At 50.4% G+C, this 14735-nt stretch overlaps 1 protein-coding gene across 5 annotated transcripts in view; it reads right to left on the bottom strand.

Annotated features, from left to right (window-relative positions):
* ANKFY1 (ankyrin repeat and FYVE domain containing 1) overlaps window positions 1–14735 on the bottom strand; it is a 76698-nt gene that overhangs the window by 4727 nt on the left and 57236 nt on the right. For 3 of the 5 annotated variants that reach the window (XM_059046668.2, XM_067021537.1, XM_067021538.1), the window contains exons 16-24: window positions 14215–14333; window positions 13254–13410; window positions 11876–12076; window positions 10163–10339; window positions 5186–5333; window positions 4629–4719; window positions 4207–4331; window positions 2566–2712; window positions 329–419 (exon numbers count right to left, since the gene is read on the bottom strand). In XM_059046668.2, coding sequence (XP_058902651.1) covers window positions 329–419; window positions 2566–2712; window positions 4207–4331; window positions 4629–4719; window positions 5186–5333; window positions 10163–10339; window positions 11876–12076; window positions 13254–13410; window positions 14215–14333 — 1256 coding nt within the window. The remainder of the gene's footprint in view (window positions 1–328; window positions 420–2565; window positions 2713–4206; window positions 4332–4628; window positions 4720–5185; window positions 5334–10162; window positions 10340–11875; window positions 12077–13253; window positions 13411–14214; window positions 14334–14735) is intronic. The other 2 variants (XM_067021539.1, XM_067021540.1) reach the window with 1 other exon arrangement.

The raw sequence follows: 14735 nt of genomic DNA, 5'->3' as shown, positions 1-14735 counted from the left end.
GTCCTGGGAGCGCAGCGATCCACTCAGCTTCACTGCCAGCAGGAAGCCTGGCTACGGTGACAGGAGGCCCGGCAGGCCACCTAGCACCGTGAACCCCCGCATGCAGCAGGAAAGCCACCGGTCTGAGTGCCCGCTGGCCTCCGTACATCACTAGAAGGGCGCAGGGTCGCGTCACCTCATTGCTCCACGTGGTCAAGTTTTGCCCAGGAGTACAGGGCCCTGGCAAGTTCATGGTCTCCCATGGGAAAAGGCAGCAGCAATGGTATCGCAGAAATCCCCTTATTCCTCAGGCAAGTGATTGGCGGGGGGTGGGCGGGGACGGTCTTACCAGTGATGTTTGCGAGTTGTGACTCCAAACTTGGCAGTGCACTCATAGCAGTTGGAGCCGTCACACCACGGAGGCTCCTTGGACAGCATATCTGCAACACAGCACAAGACGAGTTCCTGTCAGATACCGACTGTGCCCAGCCAGACCCGGGGCTCAGAAGTAGCAGGGAAATGGCCCAGTAAATAAAGCAACACGTCGCAGAGGGACGTGAAGGATAAGAAAGCAACATACAGGCACGCTTCCTTTTATTGCACTTTGCAGATATCGTGCTTTTTACAAATTGAAGGTTTGTGGCGACCCTGCATTGAGCAAGTCTAGCAGTGCCATTTTTCCAACAGCATTTTCTTACTTCATGTCTCTGTCACACTTTGGTAATTGTCAAAAATTTCAAAATTTTTCATTATTATTGTATTTGTTATGATGATCTGTGATCAGTGATCTTTGATGTTACTATTTTAATTATTTTGGCTTTTTTTTTTTTTTTTTTTTTTTTTTTTCGGTACGCGGGCCTCTCACTGCTGTGGCGTCTTCCGTTGCGGAGCACAGGCTCTGGACGCGCAGGCTCAGCAACCATGGCTCACGGGCTCAGCCGCTCCGCGGCATATGGGATCCTCCCGGACCGGGGCACGAACCCGTGTCCCCTGCATCGGCAGGCGGACTCCCAACCACTGCGCCACCAGGGAAGCCCTGTTTTGGCATTTTTAAACAATGAAGTATTTTTCAATTGAGGTATATACATTGTTTTTTAGACAGTGCCATTGCATATGCAATAGACTACAGCACAAAGTAAATAGAACTTTTATATGCACTGGGAAACCAAAAAAAATTTGTTTGACTTAGTTTATTGCAGTATTCACTTTATTGTGGTGGTTGGGAACTGACCGAGGTCTGTCTATATTCTAATTAGGTCAGGGAAAGTGTCACACAGGAAAATATGGAGAATCAGCATTTGCCAGGCAGACTCGGGTAGAAGGAAACGGTCTTAAGGCAGTGAAACAGCACAGCGTCTGCGGGGGAAACACATGCAGTCAGGGATGGTATGGCAGGGAGAGGGCAGACCGACAGCCGGAAACACTGGCAGGGGCCCAGTGGTAAGGGGAACAGGGATGGAGGGACCAGAGAAATGAAGGGGGCAGAGTCCGTCAGGTCTGGTGCCTGAACAGAAACCGGGGGTGAGAGGGAGGCAGGGAGCAGGAAGGAGACGAAGGTGATTCCCAGGTTTCTGGACAGAGTGACTGAGTCTGAGGTGGGACCACTGGCAGGGAAGAGACATCAGAGAGCAGCAGAGCAGCAGAGGAGTTCAGTTTTGAGTGTGTGGAAGCTGTGGGGCATTTAGATTGGAAGTGGCCAGTGTAGGTGACAGCAGCAACCACTCGTATTTCTCTAACCACAGGCCGGCACTGCTTTGAGTGCTCCATGCACAGAAGGCGACTGAGCTCGCGGGGAGGACCAATCGTCACCAAGCGCCTTCCACGTGCCAGCACTGCAGATGGTGTGGGCTCCTGATCTGAGCTCCTGTAAGGTCGACCAAGAGCACGGCAGATAGTAGACTAGCTACAGAAACACCGCACTTCGGCGCTGGCTCTGCTACAAACCAGTTTTGTGACCTTGGGCGAGTCACCTACGTCAAGATCACACAGCTACTAAGTATGTCTGAGCCTGATTCTCTGCACATACCATGGGGCTAAGAAACCCGTTCCACCTGCACTGTGGGTGGTGACAGCACAGTGGCTCTTGAGGCATTCTGAGTCTTTCGGCTGCCTCAACGGGGACAAGTAAAGACTTGCACTATGACATCATCAAGCATGACGTTCTCCTCGCCACAAAAGGGAACACAGAGGAGGAAGAGTCAGTGGGGCTGGACCAGAAGGCAATTCTGAAGGATGCAGAGAACCGGCATCGGCTGAAGGACAAAGGGTGTGCAGAGGTGCAGTCAGGAGCCGTGGGAAGGGGGAGTGCCTGGAGCTGACAGGTTTCTGGTAGGATCCAGGGACGTGGGAAACTGACGGGAGCGCCAAATCGGGACACCCTGTAAACCAGACTTCCAAAACTGACCCTCCCACCCCTGCTCAAAGGCCCTGCATGGCATTTACAAAGTCCTAAACCATATGGCGCCTGGAAAACTGCTGGTTCAGATCGTGAAGCGAGTCATCATGAGATTTCAAGGTCACCAATACATCCAGATAATCAACGCTACACTGTGCCTGCACTGAAAGAGCAGGAAGGGGGCCACTCACCTAAGAGTCTAAAGAGCAGCTGCTTGGTGGCGACCTGGTAGTTGAAGATGTTGACCCCTTGGTTGTTGTTCACCCCCAGGCGAGCACCCGAGCGGACGACGGCACGGCACAAGTTGGCATTCCCTTTCATGTATGCCAAGAGCAGCACTGGGAAACAAAACCACAGGCAGGGCTACTTCCCACAGCCGAGGGCAGGACAGAACCCTGGCCAGACACGTGATGGCAAAGTCCCCACTGACACACAAGGGCCCTGGGGCTCTCGTGACGGCTCCGCAGAGGATCTGCAGCATCTTGCAGCCAAGGACCCGGCTACAAGCCAGGGGGTCCAGAGCAGCTCCAGCTCCAGAGACACACTCCTGCCCATTCAGAGTTCTGGCCACAAGAGAACTGAGGAGGATCACACACTGAAGGGAAAATATGCCATTGTTTCAGCTGCCTTCCTCTGGCATAAAACACTGGGGCGTGGGGGACAAAGCTCTTTTCACACAATGTAACTAATTCTAAAGACTCGTGAGGTGTGTACACATGGAGAAAACCATAGATTAGTACGGTAAACCTGCTCCAGGAAGTTCTTCTACCCCATGGAGCCTCTCTCCCGTGCAGGTGCAGGCCTGGTGGGCACCCGGGCTCTGGCCGGGCCAGCCTGTCGGCCCTCCCTACTTGGGCGTGAAGCGCCTGCCTGCCTGTTCGCCTGCTCCTGGACGACGGCGCTCACTGGGGCAGGCTCTGGGTCCAGCAGCTCGCTCCCAGCGCTGACTCCTCTGAAGCTCAGGCTCACCACCGCCGGCTTAAAAAACATGTGCACGAATCAAGGCCAAGAACTCTTCCCAAGGCCAAGAACTAATGACAAAATATTTGGTCCCATGCTAAGGTCTGGGACACCCTTTGGTGATTGCATTGCTGCCAAAGGCCACGAGGCTCTATCTGGCGTGACGGCGAATGAATGGGAATACAGCAGCGGCAAAGAGCTCACAGAGCCCTGGGCTAGGAAGAAAGAAACTTGGGTTTCATCTTTGTTTCCTTACTTGAAAAATGGGGACACGCTATACGCACTGCTTACCTTATAAGGTTGTTGCGAGTATTCAACAAGAAAACGAATGCAAAAGTCCATCAAAAACACTATGAAAGCTACACAAATTCACATAGTGATTGTGGGTGGCTAGAGCACTACCATGACAGAGGCCTGGTTATTAAACCCCTCGATTAGACATCAGCCCTCATCTGTATATAACATGCCACTTTTTCAAAGCACATAAATACGCACCGTAGCACATTTCCTCCTTCTGAAGCACCTGTGAGGTGGCTATATTTCCTCTCTCTCTTGGGATTTGGAAGCTTGGGTAGGGAGCTAGTTGACTGGATACGAGGTAGAGGAGGGCAATAAAAACAGGTGGGCAGGCCTGTCTGGACATGGATATGGCTTTGGAGCACTAGACCCACTTCAGGTGTGCTTGTGCCTAAAATCAGACACTGCCAAATTCCAAGTCAGGAATCTGTGACAGGTTCTCACAGAGCCCAGCCCACTGGGCTGAATGTCCTTAAGTAACAGCATGGGTGCCTTGTTTTTCGGCATGGGCTCTTATTTTTCTAGGAAGCGAGGAACACCAGTGAGAGAGGACAGACAAAAACCTTGTTACGTACCCGTGTTTCCTTCTGCATCTGGTTTATCCAGAGGGTACTCAGGCATGCACTCTAAGAAGAGATCAAAGATGGCTGCTGCGTTCTCCTTGCCATATTGTCCCAAAATGTGCAGTGGCGACTGGCCTCTGATAAAGCAAGTTGGAAAAGTTAGGGATCTATCTGCCACAGCCATCATGCACAAGAGAAATGGGATTTTCGGAACTCTGTGATGCTGGATAAATCTAAATAATCATAAAAGTTTTCCTAAGAAGCATTTTCAAAAAGAAAAATTCTGGGGTACTAAAGGCTGGCCAAGTGCCCTAGTGGACAGTTCTGCAGCGTATGCCCCTGGGGCTAATACAAGGTGCCCGTGACCACCAGCTCAGAGGGGCAGGCCAGGGGTCGTGGGGCTCCGGCCTCTGCTCTGAACCACACACACTCACCGCAGATTAAAGGCTTCGGCATCCACGGTGCACTCTGTCAGGAGGACCCGGATGTTGTTGAGCCGGCCATGCATGACAGCGAGATGAAGAGCTGGGGAGGAAATCCTCTTACAGTGCAAAGCCCAGAGGCACAGAGAGAAAACCTCGACTCTCCCTCACCCTCACAAACCTCCCTCTAAATGGGACTCGGCCAGAGCAGCCACCGTCCACTCACAGAACCATCCTTTCCAAGCTTCACCATCCCCAAGAATGAGTCCTAAATGCAACCTCCTAAGATTTACTTCCCGCCTCTGCCGTTATCCGGAGATGAGATTCAATGGTTTCACAAGAAGCCATTTAGGCTTCTAGGGCTACCGCTCACGTCAGGAGACTGCTCAGGCCCTGGTCAGGAGCAGGGTGCATGCCTGGCTCGGAGCATTTCCCGTCACAGCACTGCCCCTGCAAGAGGCAACCTCCGGGATGGGGAGCAGACCCAAGGGCGCCGCGTCCCTCCACCCTAGAAGGAAGGGACTGCTCGAGGCGCTCAGCACTGCACACGGGGAATGACTGCAAGTTACCGTTGTTTCCATTCTCATCCACAGCAGCAAAGTCCACCCCATTCTCCAAGAGGACTGAGCAAATGGTGGGCAGGTCCTGCTGGGCAGCGAGATGGAGGGCGGTCTGGCGGTGCTTGGTTAATTCATTCACTTTGGCTCCCGCAAGAAGCTGTTGAAGTTGATTACGTGGTCAGCCAGCCGTTCTACCACAACCAGCCAAGGTCCTGTGTAAGGGACCAAGCGTGCCTATCTTCTGGCTTCCAGAGTCTGCCCTGCTGGCAAAGCTGGGAGCAAACTCCTGGTGAGGCACAGGCCAGCAAAACCGATCCTAAGGGCAGACTGGCAATTATCAAAATGTGTAACAAGCCATTCCCTAGGACACAGAAATTCTAAGGCTTCAGCACATTAAACTACACAGGACTGCAGTGCACTATGTAAGGACGTCCACTGTGCGTAACAGTGAAACCAGACTGCAGGAAAGATTTAGTTACAGAAATTATAATATACACAAACAATAGAACTGGTAGCCACTAAGCTGTTAAAAATTTATGGTTTAACATAAAAGGATATCTATGCTATAGTAAGTTTTTAAAAAAGGCACCGTTAGGCCTCTCACGTTCTGAGAGAGCCCATATTCTGTCTGTGGAGTGTGTTTCTCTCTACATAAATCCACTACTTACCTATCAAAAAAACAAACAAACAAAAAATTTAAATTTAAAAAGGCACGTTAGAAGACAGGAAGATAGTGTGATTCCATTTGGTGAGACAGAGATAGAGAAATGCATATACACACACACACAAACACAAACTGTGAAGGTGTTTAAAAGCATACACGCCAAACTCAGGGAAGAGTCAGGAGTGAAAGCGAGTTACTAACTGCTTTATATCCTTACATGCTTTAAGGGATATAAATAAATCCACAATAAAAATGTATATATATATATTTTTTTGGTACAGTACGTGGGCCTCTCACTGTTGTGGCCTCCCCTGCTGCAGAGCACAGGCTCCGGACGCGCAGGCCCAGCGGCCATGGCTCACGGGCCCAGCCGCTCCGCGGCATGTGGGATCTTCCCAGACCGGGGCACGAACCTGCATCCCCTGCATCAGCAGGCGGACTCTCAACCACTGCGCCACCAGGGAAGCCCCAAAAATGTACTTTTTTAAGTTATTTTTTTTTTTTTAAAGAAAGAAAGCAACACAAAGAATTACAGAATCAAAGGCAGGAAGGTCCTTTCAATAGTGTCTTATATATTCATTTAGTATCTGCAGTTCATTCATCATCCACTTCCTGACAAAGTTTCAAAGACAGAACAGAACCTCGACTTTGCAATCAAAGCCCAACTGGCCTTTCCTGAGGTCTGCAGCCACCCTGGGTTCCTTTGTCCGTGTGTGCAGGCACTCTGCCTCTGGGAAAATCTAGGCAGTGATCAGCTTCTCTGGTTCTGACCCTGACTTCCACGTCCCAGCCCCCCAGACCTCTGGGTGCCTGGTCAAATCACTCAGAGGTCCAAAGAGGACATGTCACAGAGTGGAATTCATGGTCGTGAGTGCTGTGCTAGGGTCATCGCTAACCCCAAGGCTGGTTAACTGAGGGCAGGGGGAGAGGTTTGGAGAAAGGCACTGTTTCAGCGTGAACAGGTTCCAACACTAAGCTATACCGATTCATGGACAAAGGACTACATGGCCACTGTTTGGAAGATCAGCTGTTTCTAGGGACTCCTATCACCTGCCAGATCAAGCCTCAGTAAGACAGAAGCATGACCTTGAGGAAGGGGCCCTGACCCTCAAAACACCTAGGTTCCCAGGGTGGCAGGAAGACTGACAAACGCGGGGCGCAACTCCTTATTCACCTCCGCCTCCTTCGCTGCTCCCCACATCCAACCTGCACCTGGCGTCTGTCAGACCCACCTCCTCACCACTCTCCAGTCCATCCTTCTCTGCGGTTGCCTCCCCTAGGCCTCGTCTCTGCTGACACTGCCCCCACACCCTCACACCCCACCCCCAAGGCAGATGCTCTCTCAGCTCCAACACATGTCAAGTCATAAAGATCTTCCTAAAAAGAATTCTTCAAAAACAAAAATGGCAGGGCGCCAAAGGCTGGTCAGCTGCCCCAGTGGTCAGTTCCGATGGGAGGCAGCAGCAAGTGCCAGCTCTGTAAGCCAGCCAGGTGGCGTGGAGCCCTGGTCTTGGCTCGGGGCCACGCGCTCAGCTCAAACACTCTTACTACTGAAAGGATAAAGGCTGCTCACAGTTCTTGGTTTGAAATATGAGACCCCATGACCTGGTTTCTACCTGCCTCTCCAATCACATTCCTCCTACTCTCCGCTCAAATTTCAACCAAACTTTGCCACTTGAAACACCACATGCACCTTCCAGTCTCCACATCTTTGCTCAGACCCTTCCCCTGCCTGGGTGGCATTAAGTTGTCCTGGAAAAGACAGGCTTTGGGGTCAAACAGAAATTGCCAAAATCCCAGCTATACTACTAACTAGTTGATTTTCCTTCCTTCCTTCCTTCCTTCCTTCCTTCCTTCCTTCCTCCCTTCCTTCCTCCCTCCCTCCCTCTTTCCCTCCCTCCCTTCTTTCTTTCTTATTTATCTATCTATCTATCCATTCATTCATTCATTCCTGCATGTGGGTTTTTCTCTAGTTGTGGTGAGCGGGGGCTTCTCATTGCAGTGGCTTCTCTTGTTGCGGAGCATGGGCTCTAGATGCACAGGCTTCAGTAACTGTAGCACGCAGGATTCAGTAGTTGTGGCTCGCGGGCTCTAGAGCAAAGGCCCAGTAGTTGTGGCACACGGGCTTAGTTGCTCCGCAGCATGTGGGATCTTCCCGGACCAGGGATCGAACTCATGTCCCACTGCAATGGCAGGCGGATTCTTGACCACTGCGCCACCGGGGAAGTCCACTGATATTCTTGAGGGAAGAAAATTCTTTGAAATTAAATTTTCTCCTTTGTAAAATGTAAAACATTGCCTACATCCCTCTGAGTAGTTTTGAGAATTAAAATGTAATAAGCTCCCTGACATCAGTACTGGTGATAGTTTTTTAGATCTGACACCAAAAGCAAATGCAACAAAAGCAAAAATAAAAAACTGGGACTACAAACTAAAAAGCTTCTGCACAGCAAAGGAAAAACAATCCAATTAAAAATGGGCAAAGGGGGCTTCCCTGGTGGCGCAGTGGTTGAGAGTCCGCCTGCCGATGCAGGGGACGCGGGTTCGTGCCCTGGTCCGGGAAGATCCCGCATGCCGCGGAGTGGCTGGGCCCGTGAGCCATGGCCGCTGAGCCTGTGCGTCCAGAGCCTGTGCTCCGCAACGGGAGGGGCCACAACAGTGAGAGGCCCGCGTACCGCCAAAAAAAAAAAAAAAAAAATGGGCAAAGGATCTGAATACCTATTTTTCCACAGAAGACATACAGATGGCCAATAGGTACATGAAAAGATGCTCAACATGACTAATCATCAGGGAAATGTAAATCAAAACCACAATGAGAGAGACTTCCCTGGTGGTCCAGTGGGTAAGACTCCGAGCTCCCAATGCAGGGGGCCCGGGTTCGATCCCTGGTCTGGAAACTAGATCCCACATGCATGCTGCAACTAAGAAGTCCACATGCTGCAACCAAAAAAAAAAAAAAAAAAATCCCGCATGGCTCAACTAAGACCCAACGCAGCCAAAATAAACAAACAAATAAATAAATAAGCATTTTTTTAAAGCCCATGAGATATCACCTCACACCTCTTAGAATGGTTATTATCGGTAACAAGTGTTGGCAAGGATGTGGAGAAAAGGGAAGCCTCGTGCATTGCTGGTGGGAATGTAAATTTGTGCAGCCACTAAGGAAAAAAGTATGAAGGTTCCTCAAAAAATTCAAAATAGATCTACCATACGATCTAATAATTCCACTTCTGGGTATTTTTCCAAAAAACCCCCTACTAATTCAAAAAGATATATGCGCCCATGTTTAACTGCAGCATTATTTTCAGCAGCCAAGATATGGAAGCAACCTAAGTATCTGTGACGGAGGGATGGATAAAGAGCTGTGTTATGTATATACAATGAATACTATTCAGCCGTAAAAAGGAATGGAATCTTTTGCAGCAACATGGCTGGACCTTGAGAGCATTATGCTAAGTGAAATAAGTCAGAAAGAGGAAGACAAACACCGTATGACCTCACATGTGGAGTTTATAAAACAGACAACAAAAAACCCCCAAGCTCACAGATTCAGAGAATAGACTAGTGGTTGCCAGAGGCAGGGGTGAGGGCTGGGCAAAATGGGTGAAGGGGGTCAAAAGGCACAAACTTCCAGTTACAAAATAAGTCAGTCATGGGGTGTGAGGCACAGCGTGGTGACCACAGTGAATGAACTGCAGTGTACGTCTGAGAGTTGCTCAGAGAGTAAATTTACAAATCCTCATCACGGGAAAAAAATTTGTTGTAACTACATATGGTGACAGATGTTAACGAGACTCGTGTTGATCATTTTGCAAAATATATATATATACAAATACCGAATCCATGTTGTATATCTGAAGCTAACTTCATGTTGTTTGTCAATTATACCTCAAAGAAAGATTTAAAAACTCATGAAAAAAAGAGAGTGGGGGGGGAAGGGGGAGGGGGGAAGGAGGGGTGGGGAGAGGGAGGGAGGGGAGGGAGAGGGAGAGCGCGGGCTCGCTGGAAAGCACCAGCTGAGCGCCTGACACAGAGCAGGCAGACAACAGAAGTGACCTCCCTTCCCTTGATGCTCCCACCCTGCCACCGCAACCCACACGCCGCCTCCCCTCGCGGCCTCACTCCAGCATCTGCCTGCCCACTAGGCCCTCAGGACACGCTGCCCACAGACACAGCTGCTTTCCTTAGTGTCCCGGCTACCTCCCCAAATTCCTGCTGGCCTTTCACAATACCTGGCAAAACACCTGTGATGAGAGTCCGCACACACTCTACAACATGCTTTGTCCACACGTTTCACGCGGTAATGTTTCAGCGACACTTACCAAATTGCGGACAATAATCTCTGAGCCTGCTTGGACAGCAAGGTGCAAAGGGGTCAACTTGGAAGCATCCTGGACTCTGGAATTCACGTTAGCCTGGACACTGATCAGGAATAGCACACTTTCGATATCAGAGTTCTGAACTGCCACGTGAAGAAAATTCCGGCCCTTGTTATCCACCTAAGGCAACAAGTGGGAACCAAAATATTAGTGGGCTCCCCCTGCAAGAGGGCCTCCTGAGCACCTGCGAGCTGCACTGACCCCTGGAGAGGCCACGGTGTGGTCCTCCCTCAGTTCCAGAAACTCCCTCCCAAGAACCAACACTAAATGTCACGCTACACCCCACGCCCCACACCCCACCACAGACCCACACTGCGTATTTATGCGTGTGACCACATGTGCGTGGTCAGAAAAAGGGAGCTAACCCAAGCGGCCCCGGCATCCTCCTACGGCAGGAGTGGACTTGGAAGGCCAAGAGAGAGACAACCTGAAGGACAGGGAAAGGAAAGCACCAGAATACTGGGACGCATGGGGAAAGGCAATGGTGGACATCGGCTTTGGGGGTTTCCTGCTTTGGCTAAAACAAGCACCCGGCATTCTGAAAACCACAGCTGCAATGCCAGCCTGACCCTTGAGCAGCCAAACAAACCTTCAGAAATTTCCAGAAAGTCTCCTCTTTCACTGAGCTACAGGATACTAATACATGTTGGGGGAGGCCGCCAACAGTATGTCATAGACTTTGCACCACTGATGTAAAGCAGACAGAAGCTCACTCACATCAAACCACACGGGACACTACAGCTACCAGAGCTGCCATATCAGTGTGAGGGCTCAGGAGGAAGTGGGGGAGACACACATGCTACACACACACCACATTCCGTCACACACACACACAGACACACACACGCAGCAACATATCTGCAAAGGGCTTCGATCAACAGCACCGGTTTCATGCTAGATGGGGAGGAAACGTGAAATGACTATCTCCATTCATGACCATTTTACCCCATGTGAGCAAGGGTGAGGTCAACACCTACTCGATCAGTCACACTGAGGCAAATGCTGAAGAAAAGGGATGTACGGAAGCCTGAAATACAAAGCAAAAGTCTCCACCCATGTTAGTACTTTTGTTCAGGTCCCAAGTTTCCAATTTACCTTCATAAATGGCTACTCATAAATCTTGGCGTAAATAGACAAATAAAGTGCTGGATGGAGATTCAAGTGTCTGAGAACTGACTTCACAAACCCATCCCAGCTCCCGCCTTAAATCAGTTGCCTCTGTCCTTTCCTGCCCGGTCTGATGCTGCAGGTCAACAGCTCACCATCCAGAACAAGGACAACTGAGCCTGCTCAGCTGAATGCTGACAGCTCCTCTAAAACCCAACATGACACCAAAAGCTCAAGTTCAATTTAACCCTTTTAAGACATTCATTACTAGGGCAAGTAAACCACCCAGCAAAAGCAAAGAATGCCCTCAGTTGTACAAGCACAGAATTCCTGTCACTGGGCCCAGCTTCCGGCAGCTCCCTTCTACACATGGCACCTGGCGTGCAGGGCAGAGCAGGCACATTCCATCCAGCACTCACAGGCCACCTGAATGGCCAACACTTAAGATAGGGGAGTACAAATGTCTTTAACTAGAAGAGCCCTGTTTAGTTGGTGACACGTGTTTAGCGCTCGGGGCGCCGTGGAGAATGTTGGGTGCCGGTCACTCACCTGCTCAGCAGCCCCGGACTCTCGTTTCAGGATGGCCTCGGCTGCCTTGTTGTTCTTGTAGGTCATGGCACAGGCAAAGGGGGTCAGGCCCTGCCTGTCTCGGACATTCAGGTGGATGTCAGGGTGGGAAATCAGCAGCTGAATGATGACGCCATGTTGGTTGCTGATGGCCACATGGACAGGTGTTCTTCCTTCTGCATCCTGTGGGGACAAGGCACAGATTTCAGTGTCCAAGAAAAGATAAAACCCAGGAAAAATATGAAGGGGAATAACCTGTAAACAGAATTCAGTTCTGAGAATCAATACTGCCACTCTGTATTTGAAATCAGCTTTTCAAGAGGCCAGAGATGACTGACAGCCACTCCCCGTTACCTCCATGCTCCAGTGACCAGGGGCACAAACACATTTGGTTTAGAAAAGCTACGATATGGGCTTTCCTGGTGGTGGGAATCCGCCTGCCAATGCAGGGCACACAGGTTCGAGCCCTGGTCCGGGAAGAGCCCACATGCCGTGGAGCAACTAAGCCCGTGCGCCACAACTGCTGAGCCTGTGCTCTAGAGCCCGCGAGCCACAACTACTGAAGCCCATGCACCTAGAACCCGTGCTCCACAACAGGAGAAGCCACCACGAGAAGCCCGCGCACCGCAACAAAGAGTAGCCCCCGCTCGCTGCAACTAGAGAAAGCCCACATGCAGCAACGAAGACCCAATGCAGCCAAATATAAATAAATAAAATAAATAAATTTATATATATAAAAAAAAGCTGCAGTCACCCTCACCTCTAAGTTAAACCCCTACTTATCTGGCTTCAGGGCCAGATAAATCTCTTCTGTTTTTGGACGCACTGTGCGGCACGTGGGATCTTAGTTCCCCGACCAGGGATCGAACCCGTCCCCTGTATCAGAAGAACCTTAACCAATGGAGTGCCAGGGAAGTCCGCTGCACACAAATCGCTGCACACAAATCTCTACAGGCTAGAACGTTGAAAAGCATCAAGGAACGTAACTCAGGGATGCCCTATTGAGATACTGGAACATTTTCCTAAACACAGTACTCAGCTTGGGATAGGAACAAATTCTCAATGGAAATCTGTAACTAATGTGGACAGGAGGCAAAGAAAAGGTGATTGAACGCATCTTCCTCACTTTGTAGAAAGGACAAAGACAAAGAGAAGAAAAGTCTTAACTGAAATCATTAAAACCACTAGACAGGCTACATGACCCAAGAGACAGTCACTTTGTGTGTCCATCCCTTAGGCCCATTCATGGAAAAGCAGAGGCCCGAGACCAGAGACTCTGCAAGGTCCCTGGCCATAAGAGGAGATTTCCCTGATTCTGGGGTTACCATCCATCTCCCTGGAAAAGAGACACTCTCCTTACCTGTGCATTTACATTGGCACCAAACTCCAGAAGACACTGTATCGTCTCTTCCAGCCCCCAGGAGGCTGCCAAATGCAAGGGGGTCTGCCCGTCTCTGGCCTCTTCCTCTCCTTCTCCATTAGCACCAGGTTGTCTGGGACTATTCACGTCGCAGCCACTGAAAGGAAGGGGAAGTAGAAGGCAGGCGTGCTTCCGCCGAGCCCGAAGGCATGCTAACAGGTGTAAAGCAGCAGCCTTATCCAACCCAACAGAAACGCTGCCACCACCAGGGACTGCAGTCCTTGGTCCCTGGCCTCAAATACTGGTGTGTGTGTCCTGCTCCCATAGATTTTTTTTCCTTTTTTTGGCCACGCCACGCGTCTTGCAGGATCTTAGTTCCCCGACGAGGGATGGAACCCGGGCCCCTGCACTGGAAGCGCAGGGTCCTAACCACTGGACTGCTAGGGAATTCCCTTGCTCCCACAGATTCTTTGGCAATTGCTCCTGGGGCAACCTGGGTATCGGAACTCTTAAGAACTCCCCCAGGGGATCTGCATGCACTTAAGGTTTGAGAATTACTGCTCTAAAGCTCTCCTGAACAACCTCACCTCCCACACCTCCTGCACTCCGAGGCCGTGGAGACTGCCACGACTCAGGCGTCTGGGTGGAGCCCTGCAGAGCCCGTTCGGTCTCCTCCTCCCCAGCCCCCTGGTCTCACCGTGTGAACTGGTCTGATGTGACTACAGGGGCCTATACGGCTCCCAAAGCAGGAAGCTGGCTTAGCTTTTAGATTCTTTCATCTGGGCACATAAGCCCCTCTCCCTGGCTGACTTGATCTGACAGAACAATGACCCTCTCTAGCCTTCATTACAAAGGTCAAGCTAGCTACAGGCAGGTCAAGACTACAGTTGGAGTAAATGAGAAAAGAGCCAGTTTGCAATAAGCTGAATAAGATCTGAAGGGATACTCAGGCCTCTCAGACCTGCGAATTAGAAAGCAGGCGATGGACTCGTTGTTTCCATCAATGGCTCTGTGCAGCAGTGTCTGAAGGCACCCACTAGGTCCTGGGCCCCAGCACGTGGCGTCACAGCCATGTCTGACCTGCAGGAAAACACAGGTCACTCATAAGCACTGTCAAGCAAAGGTTAAACACGTTTATTACCATCTGTGAGCCCTACGCACATCATCAGACCCAGTTTTCAGGCGAGATACAGTAGATAGTTAACTGATATTTAGTTTAATCTGTACCATTCATTAGTTTTACAAACACTGATTAAAATCTGCTTGGTGCAAGTTTTTGCACTAGGTTCTGCGGGAGGGGTCTGAGAAATAAAAGGAAGATATGTTCGATTAGTGCCCTCTAGAGCGGTGTCCTAGAAGGGACAGAAAACACACAAGTGCCTGCATACACACACTCATGAGCCCCCAGTAACACACACCTGTCAACAGCAGGTCATCTCAAGTACAGTTGGGTAAAACCCCCAGGTGTAAAATGCCTTTGTG

Source organism: Kogia breviceps, chromosome 19, assembly GCF_026419965.1.
Source record: "Kogia breviceps isolate mKogBre1 chromosome 19, mKogBre1 haplotype 1, whole genome shotgun sequence".
Lineage (NCBI taxonomy): Eukaryota > Metazoa > Chordata > Mammalia > Artiodactyla > Physeteridae > Kogia > Kogia breviceps.
The sequence above is the reverse complement of the archived record's forward strand: the minus strand, read 5'-3'. Positions and strand labels throughout refer to the sequence as shown.